The 17,370-nt window shown below is 31.6% G+C and overlaps 1 protein-coding gene across 1 annotated transcript in view; it reads right to left on the bottom strand.

The window, feature by feature from the left end:
• Positions 1-457: 457 nt before the first annotated feature.
• The window catches only part of LOC145326496 (netrin receptor UNC5B-like), a 97,662-nt gene continuing 80,749 nt past the window's right edge, over positions 458-17,370 (bottom strand). The window contains exons 24-30 of the mRNA XM_080169867.1: positions 7,487-7,666; positions 6,250-6,319; positions 5,888-5,940; positions 5,275-5,406; positions 2,088-2,185; positions 1,719-1,797; positions 458-1,345 (exon numbers count right to left, since the gene is read on the bottom strand). Of these exons, the coding sequence (XP_080025993.1) occupies positions 1,253-1,345; positions 1,719-1,797; positions 2,088-2,185; positions 5,275-5,406; positions 5,888-5,940; positions 6,250-6,319; positions 7,487-7,666 (705 nt within the window). The 3' untranslated portion in view covers positions 458-1,252. The remainder of the gene's footprint in view (positions 1,346-1,718; positions 1,798-2,087; positions 2,186-5,274; positions 5,407-5,887; positions 5,941-6,249; positions 6,320-7,486; positions 7,667-17,370) is intronic.

Below are 17,370 nucleotides of genomic sequence, written 5' to 3'. Positions count from 1 at the left end.
AAGATGGTACAAGCATGGTAAAAAGTAACACATTCAGCAAAATTTGATGTTGCCCTTAGCCAACAAACTGGACAATACTATTTACATCAACACAGTTTTGTCATTTCTTTCCTTACAATAAGAATATTTGTCAAATGCCTTGCTTAAGTCTTACTTACACAAATTACAATTTTATCCTCAAAACTTCTTTTGTTTTGTTTCGTTCTTTAATAGTATTTTTTGGCTTTCCTTAAAATGAAAAATATCTTAAAACTCATCTAGAGTCTGTTTTTCTTTTAGGTGGGTGGTAATAGCCTTCCCTAAATTAGTTATGAAAATTCAGAGGACCTAATATACGTTGTAAAGGAGAACCATATCGGTTTAGCGGATAGCGAGATCCTTCAGACACACAGATCCTGTTACTTTATTATAAGAATTTGTTACAGAGATCCTCTGCTTATGATAAGAATAAAAAGTGTACATTTATATCAATTTTATTTCTACACAAGTTATTATCATAAAAAATGAATTAGGTTTTAGCAATTAATAATATAGATTTATTAAACATTTCTACAAATGAAGCAATTATTAATTATACTACAAAAACAACCTTTTTAAAATTGGTCTTTCCATTGTTTTTATTTCTACAAGAAAAAAGCATTATAGAAATTTACATTCAAGTAATTCTTAAAAATAGTATAATTCTATTTTAATCTCATTAAAATCAAAACAGCTAAAATAATAATCAAGATTTTATAAAATACAATTTTAATAACATTAAATAAAGGGTTTAAACCTAAATTACATGATAACATTGATTTACTTAGAACAAATCTATTTCATAAGAAAACCTTTAGTTTCTAAACATGGACTCTATCACAGTAATTGAAAATAATAATGCAGCATCCAGCTAAAATAGTTGTAAGGCATAAAAGCTTTTTTATACTAAATACATATTGTAAAATTTAGTATATACATATTAGGATTGGATATTAAAAGAGCATAATACATTTAATATAAAATAATAAATCTACACATAAAAACAACCTTCTTTTAATTTCACATTTTTGTAACTATATTACATTTTTGATTTGCACTTTTAAAAAGTTTTTTTAATAACTTTTTGATTTCATTTTCTTATAAATTTATTTTATAGAATTATTTAATTAAATATTGTTTACTTTAAAACAAATTAACAAACAATTTGGCATTAAGCTTACAAATTAAATTGAAAACTTAAATTTTTAAAAGAAAACTTTGTGTCTACTTTAATTTAAACCCAAGACCCGACGTCTGTTTCGATGCAAGCGGCGACCTCTTGTCGGCCAATCAGACGGACAATGTTCATCAAATCTGTCAAAGCAGCCTAAACAAAATAGTTATTAATCTTTTTTATAAAAAAAATATTTTATTATAGTAAGTACTAGGTTTTTTTTGTCTGACACTTAAGATTTCAAAAACTATAAAACTGATAAATTTTATCCCTTTTAGGAATTTTAGACGATTCTATTTTTATATTGAAGCCTTGGGATTGTTTTAGGCTATACTCTAACCCCCAATCTTACCCCTTGGAGAACAAAGTCCCTATATGCTAGGGCTGCATCCGCTAGTAAATTTATAATGTAAAATTATTTTTTTTTTCGCAGAGGGGTGGGGAGTATGAAGAGGGAGAAAACTTTACTAAAAACACCCTTAATTTACACACATCCTGTTACTTTTATATGATAATTAAATCTTACTTGGTCAATTTGTTGTGCCTCCCACAAGGATAATATACAATCTGTTGGACTCTGTCGGGTTCCATAAAACTCAAGGAACCTAAAACATAAATATATAACTGTGGTTTATTAAGTATACAGGATCAGGTTAACAAAAGACAATACAGTTTTCCTCGAGGTGCCTATTCGAGCATAAAAACCCCTATTATAGAATTATTATTAGAAATATGAGAGAAAATTATGTTTGTACCCAAAGTTTTAGTGTTGGCTTAAAAGTGTTGGGTACTTATATATCTTGATTATTTGGTTCAAACTGTTATAGTATTGACTAAATATCATCATTGGGGATGTACAACACTTTATCATCCATTATCATATCCCTAGCATTACCTATCTAATCTGAGACCAAGAGCGAGGGTTTTCCATTCTCCATTTTTATCAAATACTTGACACAATCGTTGCCGAACTTTTTGAGGAAGCTTGAAAGCCTAAAAAAAAGAAAAAAGTTAAAAATAATGAAAAAAATGATTTTTATATTTGTCTGCGTTTATCAGATATCTGAGAACGGTAAATCTCTATTAATTATGTTCTTTTTAGGGAAGCAAGTTTGTTTACCTTAAAATGAAATTTCCAATTTTTCAGGTAAGCTTTTGTTTGATTATTGAAAAGAGAAATCAAATTTCAAAAAGAAAATATTAAACAAAAAGAAAAACATTTTACTGAAACTTGATATGAAATAAAATAAAATAAAGGAAAAACAAATTGAAATAGAATAATGTTTAGATGTTTAGATATGTGATGTCAGAACAAATAAGTAAAATATACAATATCAGTAAAGCTTGGGATAGCTTTGTTTATAATTTTACATTTTACAAATATTTTATAATATGTTTGGTTGTGGGTAAATGGTTCTTTGTACAATTTTTGTACAGACTTAAAGAGAAAAACTCCCATGTATACAATATGATATATTCTTGAGGGATGTAATCAAAGGCATGGAAAGGGTGTGTATTCACCCCACTGACAAAATAAAGTCCCTCACACCCCTTTGACAAGAATCTGGACCCTCCTGATGCTACCAAGAGGGTGTCGAGGTCAAAAAGGCCCACCCACCTAGTTTTGTTTTAAGGGGGGTGTCAAAAATCGTAAGTAGGGTGAAGCCATCGCTTACAAATTTCCTACTTAGGAGGGGTAGAGTTTAGCTCGACCTTGGTTAAATGTATAAAGTACTTATTGTTGAACCACATACTAATAACCATAAGTCCCCTTCCCTAAAATATTCTTAGTGTTATTAACTTCCAAATATCTCTTGAAATCTGTCCAATTCTATTCTTGTCTCTTTCTAACTCTCAAACTATCTATCTATTGAATCTATCTATCTATCATATCAAGCAAATTCAGGGTTAAAGAAGTTTGAAAGGGTTTTGAAATAAAATTTTTTGAAATATAAATATTACTAGCGGCTTCGCCCCTAGCCTCTAGGGGCTTTGCCCCAAGAGGTAATTTAAAAAATGGGGGGCTGGGTTTGTTTTTGTTGGGGTTGTGAGTGTCCCACCAAACAAGAAAATAGCCTAAAACCACCACAGGACCAGTAGGTAGACAGACAGAAGGACGGACAAACACCAAGCTACTTTGTATTATAGATAGATTATATGAAGCTTTTATAGTGCCTATAAAAAAGGTGATCCATTTTAAAACTTTTGGCCAAAGTATTACGAATAAAGTCTTTCAAAGCTTTCAATTTTATTGATAAATGTGAGAATTTATATTTCTACTAAATATTTTTAATCCCTTAATCCCTGGGAGAAACTGTATTGGAATTGATACTCTGTTTTGAGAACAAGAGGGGTTTCTCTGTATTTAGCCAGGAATAAAGGATAATTCAAGATAAAATTATATTTTTGAAAATTTTTGACTTTAAAAACAATTATGAAAATTGGAAATGGAAAATGGAATAGAGGGGGGGGGGGGGGAGGGGGTAAGTCGACCATCCACTTTACATTTTATTTTCATAAAGATAAAAGTAAAAGAAAAAATATAAACCTTCCCTTGGCCTATATAAAGCTTTACTGTAAACCATATCAATTCAGCGGTTATCGAAATCTTAAACAGATAGAAACACAGACAGACATCCTGTTTCTTTTATATTTTAATATAATTAGCCTAAATCCTATTATACAAAGTAGTAAGGTTTTTTTTGTCTGATCTCAATAACTATTAAACTGATTGGGTTATCTGTTTGAGGCAAGGTTCACCACAATGGTTTTTATTTTATTTTTAAATTTAAGTCATAGGATGGTTTAAAACTATTTTTTCGACCCCTCACTGCCGTTAAATACCGATTCCCTAGATGCTAGGGGTTTAGCCGCTAGTATTCCTTTTTTACCTTTTTGATCAGTCATCCTTTGTCCTTGATTTATAGTTGACAAGATTGAATTGGAGTTGGGATTACCTCAGGGAGGGAGGGGATTGGTACCCAAAGTTTTATGAACACTTTGAGGACTTTTTTTAAAACTTGATAAGTTAGTACAAACTCGCTATGTTAAAATCTTATTACCATTATTAATCTACAGAAAAAGGTAATTTTGATTATTATTTTGGAAAAGAACATAAATTTATCGTCCATTATCTTATCCCTGAAATTACACTACCCAACATAGCTTCCATTCTCTTCATCTCTCTTCTCTTGGTAGCGAAGCTACCGTATAACACACTTTGTTCGTCTATCCGTACAACAGATAACTCTTTTTTAAAATAAATATTTTTGCATTTTTCCCCCCAATTTAATAAAACTTCTTTAAAATTTTGGGATCATGGAAAGACACGAAGTAGCGGGTTTCGTTGTATTTTCATAGTAATAATTTTTCTTTTTTCTTGCCCCTGCGGGGCAATCATTAACATATACTTTACCTAACCTAGAATAAAATAACCTACCTAAACCTACTGTGGAAATGCGATGAAACACGCTACTTCGTTTTCTTTTCATGATCCAAATTTTGTTTATTTTGTTAGGCACAACTTGTGTAAATGTAATGAAACCATATCTTTACAAGCTAAATTTACAACAGTAAGTTTTATATTTTTTATATTCCTCTTTAAGTTTCAAATATAAACTATAAAAATGTTGGCAATTTCCTAAACGATTGAAATAAATGGGGGGGGGGGAGAGTAGTTTTCTTTGGTATGTTTATTACTGTAGACCATGTTAGGTTATATTGGTTACTGGGTAGCCCCGCAGGGTTATGAAAAAATTACACATTTCCCCTTGTTTAAAAATAGAGTGGTCAAGGCAATGGAATGATAAGTCCTTAGACTATAAATTAGACGAATACCCAATGTTTTATTATCTTGTTATCTTATTCGTTGGCTATACCTGGAAGCAGGGTGGGAGGGAGCTACAGCCTCTAGAACTAAAAAGCTATACCTGGAAGCTAGGTGGTAGGGAGCTGCAGCCACTGGAACTACACAGCTATACCTGGAAGCTGGGTGGCTGGGAGCTGCAGCCACTGGAACTACACAGCTGTACCAGGAGGCTGTGTGGGAGGGAGCTGCAGCCACTGGAACTAAAAAGCTATACCTGGAAGCTGGGTGGGAGGGAGCTGCAGCCGCTGGAACTGGCTACCAGGGAAGAACAGTTGGAAGATCTGGACAGCGGCGAGGCCAGCTTAGTTATATCACAGCAGATTTTTATACTTGTTTCATTGTCAACCTAGATAAAATTAATATTAATTAATGCATTAAAAGGAGGAAGTAAAGTGCGAAAAAAACGCCTAAAACCATGCCGTAAAGAACGCTTCTCAGAAGTAAAGATCTCAATCACATTAGTGGTATGTCTGTATGTCCTTATATATAAACGAAAAAGTACTCTAGCTTAAAAGTTTTAGTGATGTTTCTTTATATTTACCACATTCCTCTCTTTTTTGTTATTATTTTATCCAAGAATTAAATTAAAATAATAGAAGAGGCACGAGCTATTGTACGTAACAGTTGCCAGGTGGTGGGGACCCTGTGCCGACTTTCAATTTGGTCTTTGAATATCAGCCAATATTACCACTGCTAAGTCGATGAAAAGCACAAAGCAATTTTCTAGCAGACGAAAAAGGTCCCCACCAATTGAACCCGGTAATTGTCTGGGTTATACATCTATACTTCTAATTTTCAAAATTGCGCTACTGTTTGTTTCTGCTTACCTTATTTAGTTGGTGTAGAGAAATGCCCAAACTTAATAGGGAAGATGTTACATCTAAAATAAAACAATATTAGTTTTTTCATAAAAACGAGGTTGCCATTATACATGTGTAGCGTAGCACAGAAAAATCACAAATCCAAAAGAGAAAAAATATTTTGTCTTTTTTAGCATTACCGACAATTCGACGGACAAAGTAAATTATATACTGAGTGCTAATTTGTACAAGGAATCTATTTTTTAAAAATCATAAATATCGGTCGCGAAAATAACACTCAACGCTTTTATGCCAGCGAATTGGGGACCAGTAGAATTTAAAGCCCAATTTCCCTTCCATAATTTTATTTAACATCTTAAATAAGTTACCTTTATGTGAGAGAGTTAGTGTATATTGTGAGAGAAGGGGACTTGACCAAGCAACTTTCAACCTCACATCCTTAAAACATAAATATTGTGCCAATTACTTTAGAATTTCTTGGGCCTGTCTAGGAGTTCGGTTTTCCTAATTCTGAGTTTTATTTTTTATTGGTAATTATGATTAAGAAATCTATAACTCAAAGGATATCCTAGGAAATTTTTATAGCATTTAGAAAATTATGGCAAAACAAAGTTTATAGCAAAAGTTAGATTAATTTTTGGTACTTGCTTACATGTGGTAGACTGGAGCACCGAAAACCCCCCCCCCCCCGCTTAGTTTTGACAAAAATCAAAAATAAGGGGGGGGGTAGTTTTTAATGTCTGGAAAACGGCAAGGAGGAAAAAAGCTCAGCAAGGCAAAGACTTAACCCCCCCCTTAATTTTGAAGAAAATCAAAAATAAGGGGGGGGTAGTTTTTTCACTGTGCAACACGCCAGAAAGTTGAGTGAGGTAAATCAAGAAAATCCAGTATACCAGAGGGGAAACCTTATTACAGGGATATTCATGTTTTGGGGCATAATTTCCTTATTTATTGACTGATTTTAGTAAAAGGTTTTAATTTAGCGGGGGGGGGGGGGGGTTTTCGGTGCTCCGGTCTTCACATGTAAGCAAGCACCTAATTTTTAATGGAGAATCCTTACATTAAAGTAACAGGATTTGTATAAATTTGTACAAAAAAAGAGATTTTTCTAACCACTAAACCGATATCGTTCTTCATTTCAATGTAGCTTCTCATTGGTAATAATTTAAAGCAATATTGGGGGAAAGTACCACCACCCCAGTAAGAAAAATCCCTAGAAAAAAATGACCCTTTCTCAGCTTTATGAAATATTCCTTGTTAAACTAAGATAGAAAACGAGGAAGGGTCGACTCAGCCCCCCCCCCCCCCCTTACCCTTCGAGTAGCCACTTGTAGCTTATATATATCTTAGGATTTCAGAGACAGTTGTCCTCAGACACGTAAATAAAGAACATATATTTGAATCTGCTTTGATGCCTCTTTAAATGGCTTAAAATAGGGTATTCATAAAAAAGGATTCTTGTAAAAAGATTCGAATCATAGTTTCAAATACAGTTAGACGAAAGATATAAAGTTTTGAGATAAAAAAAAATAATCCCCCCCCCCCCTCCCTCTTAACCCTTAAAATATATTTGAAGTCTGGTAAATATTTTAAAATAAATTTTACCTGTTTATTGGCATTTGAATTTCGTTTCTGTTTGATAGTCCAAGCCTTGTCAATTTGTACAAAGGAGGCAATAACTTCTCCATAAGTTCCATCTGCAGGGGTTGGTTCGTTGCCATTTTGTGCCTGCCAGTGGTAGTATAGCGATTTGGGCTTCTCTAGTGCTTTAAATCCAAGCTTTTCCTAAAATATTTTTATTGTTGTAAGAATGCTTGAGAAGCACAGTCGAGATAAATATCTATATTTATCATGCATTTTTATATTAATACTAGCGGATGCGCCCCTATTATCTAAAGCTAATGAAGGACAAAGAAACAGCTTAAAGCCTTCCTAAGCTACTTTGATTTAAGAATGAAATAGCCTAAAGCCACCAAGGGACCTGTGTATATCCTCTCCAAAATGTAGAAATTAATCGATTCAGTAATTTTGAAATCTAATCTACAGACAAAAAAAACTCACTACTTTATATTATAGGATTTGGGTTAATTTTCTTCCATTTTAAATATATTTCTAATATATATTTTTCCTGAAGGAAACACTGCACTGTACTTAACCATACATTCATTTTAGAACAAAACAAATTACCAGAGAAAGATAATTAGTTTAGTATTTTTACAGAAAGTATTTTTAATATGAGCGTTTAGAGATAAGAGAAAAAAAGGAATATTTTTTTTTATCGCATCATATTATAGACACCCTAGTAGTTTTTAAATCTGACAAGTAGTGACAAAACCTTGTCTAATCTGAGTTTTGACAGGTTTTCCTCAGGTTTTAATCTGCCCGCCCCTCATCAATCAACTCTGACATTTGATTACATTTCGTCAGATTGTAATCTGACGAAACCTGTGTTTTTGCGCAAAAAGGTACTAAAACTCAGATTACTCAGGATTTGCCGCCAAATTTTTAATCTGTCAGGGGGGATTTCAGATTATAATCTGACGAATCTGACTCAATGTGAGCAAAGTTCAGGTGATTAAGATCGTAATCTGTGATTAAATTGACCCTCAAAATTTGCCCAGTTAATCCTTTATCTGACAAAATGTGACAATTGGTCATACTCTTATCTGACATTTGATGACAAACAGTCATACTCCAATCTGACTTTTATTGACAAACAGTCATACTCTAATCTGACATTTGATGAAAAACAGTCATACTCTAATCTGACATTTGATGACAAACAGTCATACTTTAATCTGACATTTGATGACAAACAGTCATAATCTAATTTGACATTTGATGACAAACAGTCATACTCTAATCTGACAATTGATGACAAACAGTCATACTCTAATCTGACATTTGATGACAAACAGTCATACTCTAATCTGACATTTGAAGACAAACAGTCATACTCTAATCTGATATTTGATGACAAACAGTCATACTCTAATCTGACATTTGATGACAAAAAGTCATACTCTAATCTGACATTTGATGACAAACAGTCATACTCTAGTCTGACATTTGATGACAAACAGTCATACTCTAATCTGACATTTGATAACAAATGGTCATACTCCTAACTGACTTTTAGTGACAAACAGTCATACTTTAATCTGACATTTGATGACAAACAGTCATACTTTAATCTGACATTTGATGACAATTAGTCATACTCTAATCTGACATATGATGACAAACAGTCATACTCTAATCTGACAATTGATGACAAGCAGTCATACTCTAATCTGACATTTGATGACAAACAGTCATACTCTAATCTGACATTTGAAGACAAACAGTCATACTCTAATCTGACATTTGATGACAAACAGTCATACTCTAATCTGACATTTGATGACAAACAGTCATACTCTAATCTGACATTTGATAACAAATGGTCATACTCCTAACTGACTTTTAGTGACAAACAGTCATACATTAATCTGACATTTGATGACAAACAGTCATACTCTAATCTGACATTTGATGACAAACAGTCATACTTTAATCTGACATTTGTTGACAAACAGTCATACTCTAATCTGATATTTGATGACAAACAGCCATACTCTTACCTGACTTTTTATGAAAAACAGTCATACTCTAATCTGACATTTGATGACAAACAGTCATACTCTAACCTGACTTTTGATGACAAACAGTCACACTCTAATCTGATATTTGATGACAAATAGTCATACTCTAAACTGACTTTTAGTGACAAACAGTCATACTCCATACTGACTTTTAGTGACAGACAGTCATACTCTAAACTGCCTTTTAGTGACAAACAGTCATACTCTAATCTGAATTCAAGTGAAAAATAGTCATACTCTAATCTGACTCTTAATGACAAATAGTCATACTCTTTATTTAAACAAATAATAATTCTGATATTTTGATTTTAATAGCAATAAATTTTACAAAGTTGAAAAATATTTAATTAAAAAATATAAAACTATAAAATTAAACGATGGTACTCTTCAAAAGTTTCTGGTTGTTCTAGTTGTGCAAATGGGTCAACAGAAGTAACTATCATAAATGATTTTGTTCTTATGTAACAATCTTTTAATTAAGTTACTCTATTGAAAATTGTCTCTTTCTTGGTTTCTCATTTCTTTGTTTGTGTGGTAACTGCATCAAAAACTGTTCATCAACAATTTAAAAATAAGTTATGATGTAATCATAAGATTTTCAAAACCACCTCAACACCAGACTAAAAAAAAAACAACCTGACATTGAAGTGATTCTAAAATTTTGTGTTAAATTAATTTTTGACAATAGGTATACTAATTAGAAATGATTATAAATCAACAAATAATATCTAAAGGGATAGTTGCATAAAGTGCATTTAAAAAGTTTGATGGCAAGCATAAGTTACAAAAATACCATCTAAAATATATAATTTTCAAGTCTTGATATTTTTAAAACTACCTGGTAGAAAATTGAAATTATTACAAATGTATGTCCCCTAGATAAACTATTGAAAATAAAAAATATGCAGTTCACTAAATTCAAATTCAAATGCAATTATTGCAACTACCCCTTTGATGCGAAAAATAAGGAAAAATTTAATACTATTAATTAGATATCTATGAATATTTGATTTCAACATTCAATTAAACAAATTAAACAATTTATTAAACTAAATAATAATAATATATCAGAAAAAAACTAAAAAACACAGAATATGCAACAATATTTTTTGTTTTTGTTAATGTAGCTAAGATATAAGATTTATATTGTGATATATTTTGAAGTAGTTTCTATATTTTTTTAATAGCTCCGCCCCCCCCCCATAAAGTTTTTTTGCCTCTTATTTTGAATGTTAGATTTACAAAATTTCTTTTTAAATTACACAAATATGCAACCTTTACTGTAATTTTTTTACTCCTAGCTGTCACCAATTTTTTTGCACGAAACACAAAGTAACATTGATTATAATCCTTCTAAAACCTTTTTTTAAATGCCTCAGTACTTATAATCTAAAGTGTTCTTCTAACTTTTACACAATTTTAATGAAAATTTTTAAAACTTTCACTCTGTATGTTTGGCATGTAACATCCAATCAATATTTTTTAATAATATTCAAAAATTTTAAGCCAACAAATTAGAGATTATAGAACCAGTATAATTTCCAGTCCAATGTCCACTCCCTCTGTGGTTTATGCAAATAACTTGATTGTTATATAACACAAAAATTTAACCACAAAAACGATTATCTAGAAAAAAAACTAACCGGAAAGTATATCGAAAAAAGATACAACACAAAATATTTTCTCCAACTATTTAAATTTAATATAGTTTTTTTATATATTTTTTTTCCTTTTAAAACTTAAACTTTACTATCTATCTATTGAAAGTACAATTCATATATTTGTTTCTCCTTATATAAAAGTAACAGGAGAGTGTCAGTTTGTCTGTTAATACAATGGGATCTCTCTAACTGCTGAACCAATATGGTTCTAATTAACAATGTAGCTTCTCATAGGTTCGGAGAAGATGTTTTTTACCTTTTCTTTATAAAACTAAAATTGAATATTAAGGGGAGTTGATTCGTCCCCCCCCCCCCCCCCCATTAGAGGCTTTTAGGGGTGTAGCCGCTAATAAGAAACAAAATACAGGGAGGGAAAAACCATGGGCATTTTAATACACTATTCCCCAAAGTTTTATAATAACCTTTCCTTGTTCTTTGTCTCGCCAGCTCTAGGGATGTTTATTGTATTTTTATTGATTGGTTCATAAAGTTGAGTGTTCAAACGTTTCAACCACTTATTTCAATCTACAGATGGGTTAATTTTGTGTATTATCATTGGGGATATACAAATACAATTTATCGGCCCTTGCCTTATCCCTTTAGATCCCTGAAGAAAATAGCAATATCTAATGAAACTCAGGGATAAGACAATGGCAGATAAATGGATGTACATATCAATGGCACACAAAATTACACCTTCTGAAGATTAAAATTAGTAGTTGAAACGTTTGAACACTCAATTTAATAAATCAACCAATCATAATTTTGTAAAAGTTATTAAACCAACGAATGAGAAAACATTATCATAAAACTTTGGGTACCAGTGTTATAAACAGCCCAATGTCAAAGTAGGGAATAAGAAAGTACCCAAAGTTTTATCACCACATTGTCCAGAGAGAGAGGGAACAATGAGCTATTTATTACACTGGTCCCCACTGGTCCACTCATTCGCTGATTTAACAACTTTGGGGACTTTTACTAAAAAAAATTGTGTAAACAAAAAAGTGGAAAATCAACCCGCCTTAACATACATCTCCAATGATGATGCACAAAATTACCCCTTCTGTAAATTATAATTAGTAGTTAAAACATTTGGAGACTCAAAATGAGTAAAAAAGTCCCTAAAGTTGTTGTGCCAATGAATGAAAAAACGTTAAAGATTTAATAGGAATTCAAGGGATAAACCAATGGACAAAACATTTATTCATATCCCAGATGATGATAAACAAGATAATCCTACTGTAGAATAAAATTATTGGTTGAAAAATTTGCACTCTTCTAATGTAGAAAAAAACATTCAAAATTTAATAAGAAAAACCTGTAAGTGTTGTCAACCGAAGATAACTTTGGGTGCCAGCGTAATTTAAAGCCCAATGTCCCCTCCCTACCTGGTCAAAAAGAGAGTGAGGAGACATTGAACTGTATATTACAATAATACCAAAGTTTTAATTCATTCGCTCTACACTTTGGGTACTTTTATTAAATTTGATTAGCCAATTAATATACCAGCAGTGTCCAAACGTTTTAACCAATAATAATAGAATTTAGAAGGGGTATTTTGATGTATCATCCATTGTTTTATCCCTTTTATCACTGACAATGTTATACGTCTATGAAAAGCAGGTGGATTCTCAGCTGTGAAGGATTAATTGTAGTATTAATTATAGACAGTTGACCAATGCTATTGGTCATCTTTTAGCTAGGCTACTTCAAGTAAGAGCATCATCTAAATTCAGTCTACTAAAATGAATATCAGGAAATATCTCTCAATTTTATAAATGCACCTCAGCCCCCCCCCCCCTTAAATTCAACTTTCCAAAATTTCACCTAAACATATCAAAGGACACTTGAACTAATTGATAAAAATAAAATGTTTTAAATGGATGTGTGGACTTTCTGATAACATTTATAGAATAATTATGAAAAGTTTGAAATGGATAGAACATTCTAACATGTAAAATTTATGAAATATAACCATTATGTACGGACAAACAGACCCTAACTATATAAAAAGCTTCTCTTTGACGAGGAAACATACAAAAGCGAAGCTCCAAAGTAGTAAAACTAGGGAAAAGGGATTGGATACTAACAAACAATTCTAAGTGAAAATTACCCCACAAACTCCTTTTCCTTTTTCTGCAGTTATTACCCACTTCCCTTCATTTACATCAAGAAACAAGTTTTACGCCAACTCTACGCCAACAACATATTTATCAAAAAAAATAATATTTGTTGATTATCAATAGGATAATTCTAGCTAACTGGACCGACCCAAATTATACAAAGTCGCTTTAAAAAAAAACCAGGGATCTAAAGGGATAAGACAATGGCTGATAAATTGATGTACTTCCCCAATGATTATACACAAAATCACCGTTTCTGTAGATTAAAATTATTGGTTGAAAAATTTGAACTTTCAACTTAATGAAACAACAAATCAAAATTAACTAAAGAGCCCAAAGTTGAAAAGCCAACGAATAAGAAAACATTTTTATAATAATTTGAGGACTAGTGTTATAAACAACCCATTGTCCTCTCTTTCTCTGAAAAAAAAACAGTATAGTAGTTGGGGAGGGAGGGGACATTGGGCTGTTTATTACTATAGTCACCAAAGTCTTATGATAATGTTTTCTTATTCATTGCAAACTTCGTTGAAAACTTTGGAGACTTTCAACCAATAATTGTAATCTACAGAAGGGGTAAATTTGTGTACCATCATTGGGGATGTACATCAAATCATCGGCCATTGTCTTATCCCTTTCGATCCCTGAAAAGAAGTTAGCTATGCATAAGTAACAATTGTTAAAAGTCTAAGCTTTCCTATAATTCTGGTTGGTCTATCCGTATGTCCGTTCAAAAAGCATAGCTCTTTTGAATAATTCAAAAATGTCATAATTGTCCTATCGAATTCAAACTTTTCATGATGATTCAAACAGTAAGGTACGATCTAAAAAGCGTAGTATTCAATGCATTTTTATTTTATAAAGATGCATGCTTGTCATTCTTGTTCAAGGGCGTGCAAGCATATTTAAATAGGGAGGGTGGAAATAACCAGTTTATAAATAATAGACTTTGTAACATTAATAACAAGGATGACAATATCCACAAGAAACAAAGCAAAAAACTTATTATTAGAGAGGATGGTCAGCTGATATAGAAAAGAAAAAAAATATGAAATAAATTTTAGTACCAAATATTTAAGGGGTCAATATTAAATATGAGCATCGCCCACTTAGAGTTACTGACTGACTGATGGACAAAGATAATCATAGAGTAGCTTTGCTACAAAATAGAAGTGGAAAAAAATTTTAGTACCAAATATTTAAGCGGTCTAACTTAAACATTAGCATTGCCCACATAGAGTTACGAACAGTCTAAAGAACAAGATAATTATAGAGTAGCTTTGCTAAAAATAGAAGTGGAAAAAAGTTCAAATTAATATAGTCGTCGACTATATAGCTGTTAAAATGATAGCCTTGGCAGACATATGTATTATCGTCAATCTATTTTTTCAGGGATATCACTTAGAGAATCAATTTAAATATCTCCAGGGAGGAGGGTAAAGTATCCAAAGTTTTAAAATCACGTTGATCTATTCGTTGGATTAAAAACTATACTTTTATTAAACTTTACTTATAAAGGGATGAATACCCCCCCTATCCAAAAAAAAAGCTTGGACATCCTTGATACCACGAGTTTTTAGAAGGTAATTAAGTTAGATTAGTTTCAAGCTTTGCACGATAAATAGTTGGCTGGTTTTGCTGTGCTACTTATTGTTGAAATTGTACTTGGTTAGAATAAGTATAGCTAGTTTGAAGTGCACTTTTATTTCATAGCTGTATATTATTAAAATAAGAAACATATATTGCTGCGGTATTTCTTCTATTAGAAATAATTAAAGAATGCTATTGTTATGTTAGTATGGATAGGATATGATAGTTCTTATTAGACTATCTATTTAAAATATTTTGCTTCGCTAATCATGAACATAATTTTCCTTATTAATATAAAATTGTCAGCTAGATTTTCTGCAAGAGAGCGAGAGGGAGGGAGATAGATAGAAAGAGAGAGAGAGAGAGGAGAGAGACAGAGAGAGACAGAGAGAGAGAGAGACAGAGAGAGAGAGAGGACAATGAGCTGTTTAAAACATTTGTTCCCAAAGTTTTATATTTACGTTTTCTTATTCGTTGGCAAAACAACATTGGGGAATGTAAATGAAATGTGATTGGTTGGTTTATTAAATTATGGATCTAATGTACTTTCAAAATTTGTTTGGGTGAGGGTATATAATAGTTAGTTCTATGTAGCTGCACATTTTATAGACAAAAAAAAAGCTTCACTACTTAGAGATAAATTGTTCATGGTAATAAATGTATGCTACTTGACTTAATTTTTAAAAGCAAAGCTTTTCTATTATAAGTGTCGGTCCGTCCGTACGTAACTGATAGCCTTTTTTTGTTAATTTAGGCAAGTTAGAATTGTCCTATTGATTTTAAACTTTGAATGATGAATTCAGTAGTAGTTAGGTACGATTTAGAAAGCGTAGCAACTTTATAATCGTTACCAGAATGTCCGTAAGTCCATTTTAAACATGTTGATTTTTATATTTTTTAACAACATATTTATATTTGATAAAATCATCTGAAATTTAAAGTACTGATTCCTAATACAATAAAACACAATATTATAAGCGAAGCATCTCTATAATCAAGTCCTAAAAAAGTCAGTATGTCCTTAAACAGAATTCTGTATTTACAAAAAAATACATATAATTTTGTCAAAACTTTTATATTTACATATATTTTGTAAATTCAGTTCTGATACTCTATAAGAGTTAATGTTCGTCTGTCATACCGTTCCAGAGCTTCGTTTTTATGGATGTTGTCATCCTTGTTCTTAAGTAAAGTGTCCTTGTTAAATGCGTCCGTGTGGTTTATTTACATGACAAATCTAAGTTGAGTAGGGATAGATCAATGAAAAAAACAATGAATTGAAGTAAAATGTAAGCTTTTGTGCTCTTATTAAAAGCAAAGCTTTTCTATAATTAGGGTCGGTCCGTCCGTCTGTCCGTAACGGATAGCTTTTTTCGTTGATTTAGGCATGTTAGAATTGTCCTATCGATTTCAAATTTTGCATGGTGATTTAGAAAGCGTAGCAACTCTATATCATTACCAAAATTTCCGTACGTCCATTTTAAACATGTTGATTTTTTAACTTTTTTAACAACAAATTTTTATATGATCTAATCATCTGATTGATTTGATTTTTGGTATATCGATTCCTGGGACAACAAAGTATAATGTTATAAGCGAAGCAACTCTATAATCAAGTCCTAAATATGTAAGTATGTCCATAAACATTATCCTGTATAAAGCAGTTTTTCAACAAATTTACTTACAATTTTGCTTCGACTCTTATACATTCATATTCTGATTATTCAGTTCTGACACTATATAAGTGTTAATGTCCGTTTGTCTTTCCATTTCAGTGCTTCGCTTTTATGGATATTGTCATCCTTGTGTTAATCTATTAATTACTTGACACTTGATATACTAGCGGCTGCATACCTAACATTTAGAAGCTTTGTATTTGAAGGGGTAGGGAGGAAACAAAATAGCATAAAACCATCCTAAAAAGTAAGACCAATGTGAAGATTCTCTAAAATAAAGAACTCAATCAGTTCGGTATCTTTCAAAATCTTAGGTTACAAACAAAACAAGGAAGACAACATCCACAAAAGTGAAGCTTTGAAACAGTAGGACAAAAGGGCATTTACACTTGTAAGGTTTTTAGAACTGAATCATCAGAATATAAATGTATAATAGTCGAAGCAAAATTATAAGTAAATTTGTTAAAATTGCTTGATGCGGGATAATGTTTAAGGACATATTTACATTTTTATGACTTGATTATAGAGTTGCTTCGCTTATGATATTGTACTTTGTTGTCCCAGGAATCAGTATACCAAAAATCAGATCAATCGGATAATTAGATCATATTTTGTTGTTAAAAAGTGAAAAAATCAACATGTTGAAAATGGACGTACGGACATTCTGGTAACGATTATAGAGTTGCTATGCTTTCTAAATTGTACCTAAATACTACAGGGATCACCATGCAAAATTTGAAGTCAATGGGACAATTCTAACGTGCCTGAATTAATGGATAAAGCTATCTGTTACGG

The sequence above is a fragment of the Acartia tonsa genome, chromosome 8 (assembly GCF_053477335.1).
Source record: "Acartia tonsa isolate MP-2025a chromosome 8, ASM5347733v1, whole genome shotgun sequence".
Classification (NCBI taxonomy): domain Eukaryota; kingdom Metazoa; phylum Arthropoda; class Copepoda; order Calanoida; family Acartiidae; genus Acartia; species Acartia tonsa.
Note: the sequence above shows the minus strand (reverse complement) of the source record. Positions and strands in the feature narration are given on the sequence as shown.